The sequence below is a fragment of the Macrotis lagotis genome, chromosome 1, assembly GCF_037893015.1.
Source record: "Macrotis lagotis isolate mMagLag1 chromosome 1, bilby.v1.9.chrom.fasta, whole genome shotgun sequence".
Taxonomy (NCBI): domain Eukaryota; kingdom Metazoa; phylum Chordata; class Mammalia; order Peramelemorphia; family Peramelidae; genus Macrotis; species Macrotis lagotis.
Window position 1 is genome coordinate 282,150,854 of NC_133658.1, and position 14,795 is coordinate 282,165,648.

The following is a 14,795-nucleotide window of genomic DNA, read 5'->3' on the forward strand; positions in this document are numbered from 1 at the left end:
ATCCCAGTCACCTCTTTTGATCCAGAATCAAGTGATTACACAAAATAAATGACACTCTGACAGAAAAATAAATAACCTTCCATTTCTCTCTTCCTCCTCTTCCTCCTCCTCCTCAATAGCCCCATCCCTGGGGTTTCCATCTTCCTTCTTGTAGTGCAACAAAGCAGTGACATAAACCTTTTGCAAAAGAGTCCAATTTCCAAGGTTTACAGTACAAGCGATAATCCAGGGTGGTTAGTGTGATAATTGTCTTTAGTGAACCATGTGAGAAGTGTTGACCCAATACTGTCTGTACAAAGGAAATCTTCATGAAGAAAAGGCTTTCTTAGCCTTCTTGGTTTCTTGGGGTTTTTTTTGGTTTTTTTTTTTTTTTGCAGGTTGGTTGATTTTAAAGCAAGTTTAAGATTTCCTCAGCTTCAGAAGCAGTTTTCAGTCAGGAATTCCACAATAGAAGAAAATGCTGGGAGTCTCAAAGGTGGTCAAAATGCTTCCATCCAGCTGTTTCTGCACCTTTAGACAATGCCTTCAGCAAAAGCCAAGGTCTATAAATGCAGGAGACAAGCAAGCTGAGAGAATGGAGGATGGGGAGATGCACTGTTAGGGACTTTATTATTTAGACAACACCAAACTGACTGACTGTTCAAAAAGCTTTCTGAAGGCCAATGGTTTTTAATTTTTTTTGGTCTTAGATCTTTCTGGCAATCAGGTAAAACCAGGAATGTTTTTATTTAATTTTTAAATGTATGTAGAAATACAAAGGAAATAAATTATACTGAAATACAATTGTCAAAATATTAAAAACCAAATTTCACAGACCCAAGGTTAAGAGTCTCTGCCCTAGGGGTTTAAAAGTAAGTATTAGAAGGGGCAGCTAGGTGGCCCAGTGGACAGAGCACCAGCCCTGGAGTCAGGAATACCTGGGTTCAAATCTGGTCTCAAACACTTAATAATTACCTAGCTGTGTTGCCTTGGGCAAGCCACTTAACCCCATTTGCCTTGCAAAAAAAAGCTAAAAAAAAAGTATTAGGGCATTGCAGTGAGTGGGACCTCTGATCTCCTCTTCTTCATCTGTATGAAAAGTACAGTGGACTTTTTGAACAAGGAGAAGGAAAGGAGAAAGAAGAGAATGACAAGGGTACAAATTTCCTCAATAGGCTGTTGTAAGATCCCATGGTGACATCATTTCTGTATCCAGGGTCCTTCAACTCCATGTACCTTACCTCCAACTTTTCACACTCTTCTTCTCTTTCTGGCATGCATGGCATTTCTGGTCTTCAGTACATTGAAGTCTGTAGCATCCAAGGTACTGGTTGTGGCATTTGAGACAGGATAAGGAGAGCCCTAAAGCAAGATAAGAGACAACAGTGATCTGAGATTCTAGAGTGATTAAGGGAACGTTCAGTTGAGGAAAAGGGCAAAGCTACAAGAAAAATAAGATCTGACCCAAGGGCCAGTTAATAGTCATCTGTCCCTGTTCCAAAGACAAGGGCATGTTTAAAGAGATTTCTACAAATTGAATCTTAACGTATAGGTTCACCTCTGGGCTAAGGTTTGGTGGTTGGGACAGCTATTGAGGGCACAGAAGACTGCAGGAGGAATGAAAGATGCCTTCCCTTCTCTTTTTTTTGGAGGGGGTTGGTTTGCAAGGCAATGGGGTGATGTGATTTGACCAAAGTCATACAGCTAGGTAATTAAGTGTTTAAAGCTGGATTTAAACTCAGGTCCCCCCCTGACTCCATAGCCAGTGTTCTATCCACTGCACCATCTACCTACCCCTATCCTCCCTTATCTTGTGCTCAAATATGTCTGGATCTGAAAAAAAGGGTTAGCAATGCTGACCTAAGGAGGCAGAGCTTCAAGGAGTAGTGCCATTGTGTTGTCAGTGGTTTAAAAAATATTTTTAACTCATCTTTACGGATTACTTATATTTTACAATTTATCCTAACCTCCTTTCCTATCCTGAGTCATCCCTTAAAACAACAAATCAAGAGGAAAGAGACCAGTTCAGCAAAACCAACATATTGAAAATATCTGACATTATATGCAGCATTCCACCTCTGACAGTCTCCTACTTCTGCAAAAGAAGGGGAGGAAACTAGAGATGTACTTCTAAGAAAGGGCTTTCTGACTTGCCTGAATTGATGCTGAGTGAAATGAATAGAAACAGGAGAACATAGGGTGATGATTAACCATGATGGACTTGTTCATTTCAGTAGTACAACAATCTAAGACAATTTTAAAAAACTTGTGATAGAAAATACGATCCATATCCAGAGAAGGAACTGTGGAGTTTAAATGAAGACCAAAGCTTATCATCTTAAAATTTTAAGTCTTATTTTTTATATAATTTTTCCCTCACTAATGTTATCTTTCTTCCATTTGAATCTGATTTTTCTCTAACAACATGTTCAATATCGATCTATGTTTAATACAGTTAATAAATATAGAACTTCTATCAGATTGCTTTCTGTCAGGGAGAGGGAGGAGGGAAGGGAGGGAGGAAGAAAAATTGTAAAACTCAAAACCTTGCCAAAAAAATTGATTGGTTAAAAAAAAAGAGAGGGCCTTTCTAACTGGTCCTTGCCTCCCTCACAACATCTTTTTTAAAAAAATGATATAAATATTTTATTTTCCAAATATATGCAATAGTAGTTTCTACCAATCATTTTTTCCCAAGATTTTGAATTTTACAATTTTTCCTCCTTCCCTCCCCCCCAACAAAAGGCCATCTGATATAGTCTACATTTGTTTCCATGATATGTGAAGATCCAAATTATGTAATACATAAGACAACTTTTTAAAAATTGAAGATGATAATCATTGGCCTTTGTTTAAACTCCTTCTCTGGGTACAGATGGTATTTTCTGTCACAGATGCCCTAAAATTGTCTCTAATCATTGCAATGATGGAGTGAGCATGTCCATGTTAACATGTACAATGTTCTTCTGGTTCTGTTCATTTCACTCAGCATCATTTTATCCAAGTGTTTCTAAGCTTCTCTAAAATCCCATCCCTCCTGATTTCCAATTGAACAATAGTGTTTCATCACACATTATATATATATATATATATATATATATATATATATATATATACACACACATACATATCACAATTTGTTCAATCATTCCCCAACTGATGGACACATCCCTCGATTTCCAATTCTTTGCCACTACAAAGCTACTATGAATATTTTTGTTCATGTCCCTCACTGTATCTTAAAAACCTTCAAAGACAGTAGATGAGGCACAAAAGCCCTGAGGAAAGCACAAAGGCATCAAACTCTATGACTCATGTCCAAGAGGTGTTTACCAATGTTCTTTAGAACATCCCTGACACATTATAATGAGCTGCTGCTTTTCTGATCACCTAGGAAAATGCTAAAGAAGTTTCTATGGTAAAACTTTCATTTCTAACCACCTTGGGGAAAAATTTTCATTCTTGGGATATGAACTAGGAAGGTATGCTTAATCTCAAAGGGAAAACTATGACTAACACAAACGCAGATTTCTGGTTAAATATCACCAATAAATCAGGACTAAATATTAGGAAAACACAGATTATCTGAGTTCTCTTACTTACTTAAGAAATTGGAATTACATTAAAATCCTAACAGAATTTATCCTAACAGAACCTTAGTGATCATTTAGTATAACCTGTTTTTCAGAACAGAAAAACATCAAAGTTTGCCTAAGATCACTTAGTGAGCTAATAATGACTGGTCAGCTCTCTTCAATGTCACTCTAGCAATCATTATACCATTACATTGCCCCACACTTCGATTCTGTTTCTTTATCAAAACACAAGGTATGCAATTTGTACATAGTTCTAAAGTTTAAGCATATTATCTCCTATTGACTGGGACACCAGGAAAAGGGAAAACTGGTCTAAATATATGGCTTACAGCTGTCAGTTGATATTTAAAATGGAAATTTATATGTTTATATCTATCTATCTATCTATCTATCTATCTATCTATCTATCTATCTATCTATCCCTACTACAATCACAAAGTTCAAGATTGTGAGAACTACGGGGGCGGCTAGGTGGCGTAGTGGATAAAGCACTGGCCCTGGAGTCAGGAGTACCTGGGTTCAAATCCGGTCTCAGACACTTAATAACTACCTAGGCAAGCCACTTAACCCTGTTTGCCTTGCAAAACCCTAAAAAAAAAAAAAAAAGATTGTGAGAACTAGAAGACCTTAAAGATCAGCTTGGAGAGCAAGGTTTTTGAATCTGGTGTACTTAACTTTTTTTGTTGTCAGTATGGCGATAATTGGTTTGCTATGTGATCCTATGTATTTTATGTATTTGAAAATAGTCTAAGAGGCTTCATTAAACTCAGAAAGGTGTTTAAGATACAGGAAACTTAAGAACCTCTGATTTAAAGCATTTTCTAGCTGAGGCAATGTGACCCAGGAGATTATTTATTCAAGATTATTTATAATCAAGAATCTGTTCAACTAGCCTTTGGTAAGCATTTACTGCCAACAGAGACTAGAAATATAAAACTCAAAAGAAATTAGTATCTGTTACCAAGGAGCTTACATTTTGATAGGAAAAAATAACCCAAACACATAAAGGTAAATATAAAAACTATACAAATAAATTTTGCATCTGGGCCTCTGAGGAGCTCATGTAGAACTCAAGCTGAGTTGTGCAAGTCAAGGATTTTGGGAAGTTGGGTGTTGGAGGAGGTGGGAGGAAGCATATTTCAGATGGGGCATGGCCTTTGTGCAATGATCTATTGCAACAAGCAGGTCATTTGGCTGTTAACACAATGCATAACAAGGAGGAGGATATAATAAACCTGGAAAAATAGGCTGAAGTCAGGACATGGAAGGCTTTAAATTCGGAAAAAAGAGAAGCTTTCATTTTTAGCTAGAAACAGAGTGATTGAATTCTTCTGAGCAGAAGAGGGACTTGATCAAATTTAGAGGAATGCTCCTTTGGCAGATGAGTGGAGGATGGACTAGAGGAGGAAAGAAGATTAATCAGGAGGCTAATTGGTAAGTTCAAATGAACTAGGGTGGTGACAAATGTACATGGAAAAAAAAGAATGGATGCAAAAAGATACTGTGGAGGCAAAACTGAAAAAGACTTTGCAACTTCTTAGATGGGGAATGGAAGAGAGTCAAGTCTTAGAATGAAGAATGAATTCTTTTTTTTTTTTTTGCAAGGCAATGGAGTTAAGTAACTTACCCAAGGTCACATAGCTAGGTAATTATTAAATGTCTGAGGCCAGATTTAAACTCAGGTCCTCCTGACTTGAGGGCCAGTCCTGTATTCATAGTCATCTAGCTGCCCCAGATGGAATTAATTTTGAGTCTTTAAACTCAGATGAATTGAAGTACATGGTGCCCTTGACTGCAGTAAGAAAGAAGGATGAGTTTTAGGGGATAAAAAAACTGATGTAACATCCAGTTGGAAATATCTAATAGGCAATTGTGGATGTGAGGACTAGAGTTCAGTAAACAGACTAGGGATGAACACATAAATCTGGAAGTCATCTCTGTAGAGATGACAACTGAATTCCTGGGAGTCAATGAGGTCCCAGGACAAAAATGTGGGACCTACTCAGTAAGGACATAGGATATGGATGATAATCCAAAAAACGAGACTGAGGCAAGGGCATACAGACTAGAAGGAGAAACAAAGGAGAATAATGCCATGAAAACAAGAGGGGTGGGTGAGTAATTCAAGAGGAGCAGAGAATAAATGACCTAGATCTTCGCTTCTAAGTCCAGTGTTAACATTTCCTTAATCCTAGAGAAATTTTTTTTTTATTTGTTTTCACAAGGCAACTTGCCTAAAATCACATAGCTAGATAATTATTAAGTGGCTGAGGTTGGATTTGAATTCAGGTCCTGACTCCTGGGCCAGGACTCCTTCCACTATAACACCTAACAGCCCCTAGAGAAATTCTTATAAACAATGAACCTAAATTATAGGACATCATCTAAAGGGGGAAAAGTTATATCTACTATTGCCAAAGAAATAATTCAGACGTTAAGAACAAAAAAACCCTTATGTACTATATTTCTACTTTAGGGGGAAAAAGTCCTTTCATCAAAATACTTTTTATTTACAAGTCTAGCAGTAATTTTGTTAAAGATCTTAATGAGGCTTTCTGTTCTGCAAAGGCAGAGAAGCAGTCATCTTTAAATTCTAGCTGAATTATGGAGGCAATGCCTGCACAAATTTGAAACAGATTCTTCTTCAAAAGAACTGAAATCCCAGACGTGCTAAAATGAAGACCGTATTCAAAAGCAAGGCTATTTCTCATTCTTGGTCACTCATTAATAGCTTTGGGACATGGTTGAGCTCTATTTTATATAGGTGAGAAACAAAACTGGGCAAAGATGTTGAAAAAATATTCTTGCCTTCCCTAACCTAATGGGATTTATCAGGAGGAATCCACAAATGTTTAAACATGTGGAATTCCTCTTCAGTTCCCAGAATCCTTTCCTCCTTCCCTGGATACCAGACTCCCTGAAGCAGGTTCCCTGTCCAGTAACTGAACGTACCTGAATGGAGGACATGGCCACTGGGATGGACTGGGTATCTCCAGATGTGTTTGGCAGCTGTTCATTCTTATCACAATCCCTGTCTTTGGGTCTTGTCTCTGACTGAGAGCATTCCTCTTCCTCTTCCTCCTCACTTCCACTATTTCTGTCCATAGTCTGTGAAAGGGTGGTTGGGACCCTAGGTGGGGGAAGAGTGGCAAGAAAAGCTGGGAGGGTAAAAGCTGCCAAAAACCTGGCTTTCAGGAGGAGATATGCAGGGTTCTCCTTAAGTTGCTGTTGTACCAGATGCCGAGCTGCCTGAACATCTTGTCTGGAGACATCATTCTTGTCTTGGCCTCTTCCCTGTTCCAATATGGTAGCTGCTCTCTGCTCCAAGGATTCCTTTTGGAGCAGAAGCCCTGACAGAGTCTTAAGATTGCACAGAAAGGGAGGCAGGTAGGGCAGTGTGCTCTGAAGTGGGGGTAAGCACACACCCTGCTTCCCTTTGAGCCACTCCCTTATGGAAGCCTCATTCTCCAATGAAAGGAGGCTTAGGTCCAGAATGCTTTTCCCAGGCTCCAGGACTTTGGGCTGATTATCTTGGGCAGTCATCCCTTCTTGATGTTGAGTGATGGGCTTAAGTATCCCTGTTGGAGTGGGAAAAGATTTCCCAGAATTTCCATTCTGAATGGGAAGATTGTCATTTGTCTCCAGAGACAGGCATTTCTGCATGGGATCCTGGGATCCTGTATTCACTCTAACTGGGCTCTCTGATTGTGGGGTAGATGCATAGGAGCCATCAAACTCTGTCCTTGGTTGGCTTATGGAGCTCTTGGTCTGGGACTGTGTCTCATGCTGGGGAGATGGGGGAGACATTTCTCCAGCTGTCCTCACTTCTCTGGGAAAAGGTTTATCTCCAGGAAGATTAGTTTTTTCTAAGTGATTTCCTGTATCTGATGAAGCTATGGTGGGAAAATGTGTTAGGTTTGGTTCAGCTGTCCCTGAGGCTGGGTCTCCTTTAAGAGTTTTATTGGCAATAATTGGGCTTTTGGTTAAAATGGGGCTTGAGTCAGAAGCCTTAGGGCCCTGCTTGACTGAGGAAGGCAATAGCTTCAGGGTAGTCTGATTTCTGGCTACTCCAAGAATGGGAAGCACAGGGGTTCCAGCTGATTTGCCAGGTCCAGGGAGGCCTACAAAGGTTGACATGGACATAGGGATAAGCCCTTGTGCAGTAACTACCCATGTGATAGGCAAAATGTTGCTGGAGATAAACTGAGGGCCACAGGTAGGAATTGAAAGAGTAGGCACTAGGCTAACGGGTTTGGGCTGCTGCACAGAGACTTGAGCTGAAGCAAGAAAAGGAGGTATGTTAGACAGTTCCTGTTTCCCTGAGGTGGTGGAAACTTGGGGAGACAGGATGCTAGCTGGTCCTGAACTGGTGGAAATCTGGCTTATTCCTAGAGCTGGATTAGGTGCTGTTCTAGGGACTGGGCTCTCCTTTGGAGCAGAGTGCCCTTCAGCCCTTATCACTGAGGAAGACTGGACTGAGGCAAGGGTCACAACCTGGGGAGCAGAGGTTCCCTCTGTTTTATTTACTTTCTCTTCATCAATGACCTCATTTCCCTGGGAGGAGCCAGCATTATTTTTGCTAGAATTTTTCTCAGGAGATTTAGAAGAAGTTATGATGGGGGAAGGTGTTTGGAATGCAGCTGCTGAGCTTGAAGGCACAGTAACTGGCTTCCCAGTTGGTCCTAATCCCAGTGGTGGGGTTGTGGCAAGAGTGGAGGGGAGAAGTGGTTGCAAAGGCTGCTGAAGGATCATAGATGGGGTGACCAGAACCTGAGGAGCAAGGATTACAGTGTTCTCCAAGGCCTTACTGGCTTGGGATTCCCTAAGCCGCTTCTCCCTCAGGAGTTGTGAGACAGTCTTGGGCTTTGGTTTGGGGCCAAAAGAAGCTGGTAACATTGATGACCCCACCTGAGAAGCCTCTGGCAAATCCTTCATCTTAGAGACAGTAGATTTTTTTTGTGTTTCTTTGCCCTTCAACAGCAAGCAGCCTGTGAGAGAGAAAGACAGACAATAAATATGTAAAAGTCTCTGCCCAATATAAAACTTGGAACCTCCCATATCATTCATTCAGCAAGTACTTATTATATACCTAATATATAACGACACCTTTGTCAGATATGATGGCAGAGATAGACACAATAGACTGCTTGTTTTTAAGTTTGAGTCCAGTTATGGGAGAAGGGTGCTTCACTGGGTTGAGGTCTGGGAGCAAACATGGAAGAGAGAGATCATATCTTAACAAGTGTATGATAATGTCTGAGAAAATGGGGAGTAACCATGATTCAAGGCCTGAAAAGAATTTAATGGTGACTATACTTTCCCCTCTGTACCAGAAACTTTATTATCTTTAGGTACAAGACACAATTCTCACAATCAGTTCAAAGTTGTTTTTTTTTTCTTTTTTGGGGGGGGCAGGAAGGAGAAGGCAGATATCTAGGTCAAATATGCTTGGTTAGTTTTTTAAAACTAGCTCAAGTATATAAATATAGGTTACCTAATTCAAATGTGTATTTCTAGAATGATTTGCCTGCATGTTCAGCAGGCTTCTTGAGTTTCATATCCCAGAGTTAGTTAGTATAGATTTAAAGGAGGGAAATCCACTTTAAACTTAGTCTGAGCCAAGTGTGAGCAAAGTAAATCTCTTACCTCCACCCCCACCAAAAACAAAACCATCTCACCAAGCATCATCATCAAGACAATTACTTTGAAATTATATCAAACAGGGTTCCCCCTCCACTATCATGGAAAAGTGAGTATCAACTCACTCTCACTCATGATAAACACAACTAATGCTGGAATTCAAGCAAGTAATGTCAGGAGTGCTAGTTTTCCTTCTCTTGGATCAAAAGGAGGTTCCAGGAGGTATGCTGAGGAGGCCTCAGAAGATACTTGCATGATGGCTGCTGGTTCAATTCAAGAATAGTTAATGTATCCTTGTTGCAGTCCAGCAGCACTCAATCCTGATGAAGCTAGACAATATCACCAAGGGCTAGTTGCCAAAGTCAGGGAAAGGGACCACACACTAGGAGGCAGTAAATCAATGCTCAGGGACAAACCCAAACTCTAATTGTGTTAATTCCTTTGCAAGATCTGAATGACAAAAGGAGAAATACAACTGTACCTGAAGATTTCTGTAAACTGGAGGATGCCTAGGAAAATAGGAGATACAAACTAATTAACAAGATTAATCATGCTCAAGGCATCACTAGACTTGCAGCTTAGAGAAAAATTCTTTCAAGTTATAAACTGATAAGAAAAGTATTATCATTTATAAGGTTTACAAGATACAATTCCATTCAGACAGCCCAAAGGCACTAACTGCCAAACTATCAACTTCTGCCACCCTCACCCTCCTTTCCAATTAATAAAAAAAAAAAAATTCATTAATATTAGAATTTAGAATGGGAGGAAAACCTCAAGAGATCATTTGGACTGGTAACCTAAAGGTGAGTTTCTCTATTAAGGCAGCTGGCACCCAGAGGTCCAGACTCATTCAACACAGCCCACATCCTGAATCATGCAGTCAATTTTAGCTACATGCATTTTGTTTTCGTTTTTTTTAGGTTTTTGCAAGGCAAAAGGGTGAAACAACTTGCCCAAAGCCACACAGCTAGGTAATTATTAAGTGTCTGAGGTCGGATTTGAACTCAGGTACTCCTGAATCCAGGGACTATGCTCTATTCACTGCACCACCTGGCTGCCCCCCACTATACATCCATTTTGAATGGACAATACAGGTAAGCAAACTACCCAGTCCCAAGTTTTATTTTTATTTTATCATCAAGCAATTGAGGGTCACACAACTAGTTAAGTGTCAAATGTCAGAGTTTGGAGAGGAACTCAGGTCCTCCTGACTCTGGATCAGGGGCTCTGTCCAATGTACCACCACCTAGCTGACCCATAGCCCCAAGTTGTTTTTTTTAGGTGTTTTTTTTTGCAAGGCAAACGGGGTTAAGTGGCTTGCCCAAGGTCACACAGCTAGGTAATTATTAAGTGTCTGAGACCCGATTTGAACCTAGGTATTCCCGACTCCAGGGCCAGTGCTTTATCCACTGCACCACTTAGCAGCCCTGGTAGCCCCAAGTTTTAAAAAACAAAATTCAGGTGTTCCATTCTCCACCCCCTACCTGTTGAGATCGCTGTGGATTTCCACTAATAGCCAGGAGCAGTTCTGACTGCTTGGTCTTCCTCTCTCCAATAACTTTCATGCAGCCATCAGTATCAATCTGAAATAACTAAAGGTAGAACACATTATTTAGTGTTTAATACAAGGGAGAACATATTCTTCTGATGGTCTACTTCCTGATAACCTAGGTCTGCCAAAACCTATCCTACCAAATGGTTAAGATGGGTTACACAATACTCACAATGTTCAAAATGGGCAGGATGTCAGGGGATGGGCAGTTTGGTTTCACACCTTCCTGAAACCCTTAAAGGACCAAGGGACTTAAAAGTAAGTTCCAGAGAGACTTAACAAAGTCCATAAGAGTCCTGCAAAAGTGTTAAGACTAACCAAAGAAAATGGAGTAGGAGGAAGTAGTGTAGCCCAGTTCCTCCAACTAAGATCTGAGAACTCCAGACTGAGTAGTGATAAGAAATCTGTTGCCAAACGTTCCAGTTTAAGATTACAAATTTTACCTCAGGCAGATGACCAGGGCAGACACCCTAGAAGAGGGGTGGATTGAGAACTCAAAGTCAGACCCAGGGAGCAGAACAGGGTCCCAGCACAGCTCCTAGGTTCAGGGGCTGAGGTGCTGCTTCTAGCCACACTTTGCATGTAGAAGATAGCCAAGGCACTTTTTTGTTTTTTAGTTTTTGCAAGGCAATGGGGTTAAGTGGCTTGCCTAAGGCCACACAGCTAGGTAATTATTAAGTGTCTGAGGCCGGATTTGAACCCAGGTACTCCTGACTCCAGGGCCAGTGCTCTATCCACTGCACCACCTAGCCACCCCACAAGGCACTTTCTCCTAAATCCAAGAAAGGATTTTTGTTTTTTTTGCAAAGCAATGGGGTTAAGTGGCTTATTAAGTATCTGGGAACAGAATACTATTGCTCTGATGCCATCAGAAGGACATCAATCAGGATATCAGGATACAAATTTTACATTAAACAAGATGGTACCTCAAGAATGGGGATCTCCACCCAATTTGAGCAGTCTTTAAGATTACAAATTGTTTGTTACAATCAAAATTCTCTACTTCTAGTCAATTTACAACTCAAGAGTAGGTCTTAGTCAATTTACATCTCCACCCAATTTTCTTTGTTATATTCACAATTCTCTTCATCTTTCCCTGGCATCACTATCACTGTTCATTCTGGTATTCTCAGATCTTTGTTGGAGGAGCTACACTGCTTCTTGATTCCATTTCCTTGGTTAGTCTTTTTCGAGACATCAAATTTCAACAAATCTTGTAAGAAAACTGCCTGGACTTATTACAATAAGAAGGCAGAATGAAAGTTCCAGAAGGTAAAGGTAGAGGATTACATCCAAGAACAATTTACAACTTAAAACTGAATATAATGCTATGGGTGAATTAAGAAAAACATGAACAAGTAAGTCATTGGCTAATACTTTAAGAGAATTAAATATTTGCCTAATGGGACAATGGAGGTTCTACAAGAATTAGAATTGGTAACTTAGAAATAGTTGTTGGTAGGGATCAGAAAGGAAATCATGGATATGAGAGTGGATTTGATCTATTCTGAAGATCTTAAAACAAGTGATAGGGAAATTATATACCATTATCAGGGTGTGCAAGTAGAAGTTTATACATAAAAGAACACTGGTCAAAGAGGAATATAATATACACACACATACACAAAGAATGTGCAAACATAAATAGGTGAGGAACAAGAAGAGGGGGAAAGGGGGAATAAGAGGGGAGAAGACTTAAGGAGGGATTAGTCATGAATAAATCTTAAACTGGGGACTTGGGGAGAGTTCATGAATAGGGGTTTACATGACTATTGTGAGAATGTTTTGTTTATTTCTTATGAGTTTTTTCTTCCAAGTTTTTTTTTTTGAGGGATAGTGATGGTTGGGGGAGGGATGTGGAGAGGAAAAAAAGTTGATGATTAAATTTAATTTTTTAAAAAAGAGCCTGCAAAAGAAAATAAAATTGTCTTGCATTTTGTCTTTATTTTGATTTTATTTTTTTTAGGTTGTCTTCATTTTTATATAAAAGAGTGGCCCAAATAAATTCAAAACAAAAAGAAACAGCCCATTATTTGCAGGACAAATGCTAAGTGCATAGGACAAAAATAAAACAGGTTCTGCAATGAAGAAGTTTATATCTGGGGCAGTAGGGAAGAGTAAAAAGCCAAATATATAAAAATGAGAAAATACCTGGTAATTTGAGTACAAAGAAAGTATCAATAGTTATGGGAAGGAGTGGCTAGGTGGCGCCGTGGATAGAACACAGGCCCTGGATTCAGGAGTTCAAATCTGGCCTCAGATACTTAATAAGCCACTTAACCCCATTGCTTTGCAAAAAAACCAAAAAATAAAAATAAAAGTTATGGGAAGAAAAGCTTCCCTGAGGTGGCGGCTGAACTGAGCCAGGAAGGAAATTAAGGATTCTGAAGAAGAAAATAAGTCTAGATATAAGCATGTTGTGGGCAAAGGCATGGCAGCTGGATGGTTCAGTTTGAGAAGTACTTAGCATTGAAGGTTGTCTGAAACCTCATGTATGTGAAGGAAACATGTAAAAGAGAAGGCAGATCAAGGTCTGAGTTGGACTACACAGGCTCTCAAAGCCAGCCTAGGGAGACTGTAACTTAACCAAGAAACAAGAGGGAAATGCTCTCCTTTGTTTGAGCACTTCTTTAAGACAGTATTGGCAGCTGTTTGCAGGGTAAGTTAGAGAGAAGAGACTGGATTCATGGAGACCAATAAGGAAGCTATTAAATTGACTAGGGTGAGAGACACAGCTTAGCAAGGTCAATGAATCTAAGCAGGGTCAAAAGAGGCAGAATTTGAACCCAACTCTCCAGGACGCCATGTTGAATACCATATGCACTACATCACATGCTATCTCAGAAAAAGAACACGTGAAGAACCCAAGGTGATACACTTAGGTGACAGGAGAGGAGAGTGGGACGCTCCTAACAAAAAACAGTAAATGTAGAGGATAGGTAAGTTCAGAGAGAAGTTGAGTGTTTTTTCTGATATATGGAGATATCTGCAAGTAAAATTTAAGTTCAGGTTAAAGATTAGGTCTGAACATATAGATCTGGGAGACATCTGATTAGGAATGATAAATAAAGCTAAGGGAAGAGATGAGATGAAAAAAGAAGAGAATATGAAAAGGGGAAGAAGGGGGTTCAGACCAAAAGGCATGTTTAGAGGGCTTAAGATATTATAAGACCCATCAAAATAAACTAAAGAACGTTCAGACACGCAGATGAAAAAGGACAAGTGGTGTTATGAAAGTCATGATATGAAAAGTATAAAGAATGAAGAGAACCTGAAGTCTCTGGGTAGAATGCCCCTACAGTTCACAGATGCTCCACTGTATCCAACCTAGCTTGAGAGTCCAGACTTCAAGGAATGGGCTTAATCATCTTTGATTTCATTTTCATTTGTGTTTTCAAAGTATTAGGACAGGAGATCTAAGGACAATCTTTTTTTTTTAAATCACATATGGAATTTTGTTGTTTTTGGAATTTTACAAATTTTCTGCCAATAGCTTCCCTTCCTCCACCCCCCCCCCCCCCACAGAAGGCAGTCTGTCTTTACATTGTTTCCATATTATACATTGATCAGAACTGAATGTTGAGAAAGAAATCATATCCTTAAGGAAAAAAATAAAATATAAGACAGAAAAATTACATAAGATATCTTTTTTTTTTAAAAAAATTAAAAGTAATAGACCAAAGACCAAAGTCTTCGTTTAAACTCCACAATTCTTTCTCAGCATACAGATGGCATTCTTTATCACAAATACCCTACAATTGTCCCCGATTGTTGCACTGATGAAATGAGAAAGTCCATTAAGGTTGATTATCACCCCCATGTTGCTGTTAGGGTGTACAATGTACTTCTGGTTCTGCTCATCTCACTCAGCATCAGTTCATGCAAATCCTTCCAGGTTTCTCTGAATTCCCATCCCTCCTGGTTTCTAATAGAACAATAGTGTTCCTTAACATACATATGCCACAGTTTGTTCAATCATTCCCCAATTGATGGACATTCACTCAATTTCTAATTCTTTGCTACCA

General features: G+C 39.6%; 1 protein-coding gene and 1 long non-coding RNA gene across 8 annotated transcripts in view; one reads left to right on the plus strand and one right to left on the minus strand.

The window, feature by feature from the left end:
* Nucleotides 1–14,795, plus strand: part of LOC141505152 (uncharacterized) — a 74,256-nt gene that overhangs the window by 41,798 nt on the left and 17,663 nt on the right. For 3 of the 4 annotated variants that reach the window (XR_012473549.1, XR_012473550.1, XR_012473552.1), the window contains one exon: nucleotides 10,139–12,469. This is a non-coding gene — a long non-coding RNA (uncharacterized LOC141505152). Of the gene's footprint in view, nucleotides 1–10,138; nucleotides 12,470–14,795 lie in introns of those variants that run through there. The other variant, XR_012473551.1, reaches the window with a different exon arrangement.
* The window catches only part of SNAPC4 (small nuclear RNA activating complex polypeptide 4), a 51,628-nt gene continuing 37,059 nt past the window's right edge, over nucleotides 227–14,795 (minus strand). For 3 of the 4 annotated variants that reach the window (XM_074210696.1, XM_074210695.1, XM_074210693.1), the window contains 5 exons: nucleotides 10,703–10,810; nucleotides 9,697–9,724; nucleotides 6,528–8,563; nucleotides 1,221–1,341; nucleotides 227–542 (listed from right to left, as the gene is read on the minus strand). In XM_074210696.1, coding sequence (XP_074066797.1) covers nucleotides 1,231–1,341; nucleotides 6,528–8,563; nucleotides 9,697–9,724; nucleotides 10,703–10,810 — 2,283 coding nt within the window. In that variant the 3' untranslated portion in view covers nucleotides 227–542; nucleotides 1,221–1,230. Of the gene's footprint in view, nucleotides 567–1,220; nucleotides 1,342–6,527; nucleotides 8,564–9,696; nucleotides 9,725–10,702; nucleotides 10,811–14,795 lie in introns of all 4 variants that reach the window. The other variant, XM_074210694.1, reaches the window with a different exon arrangement.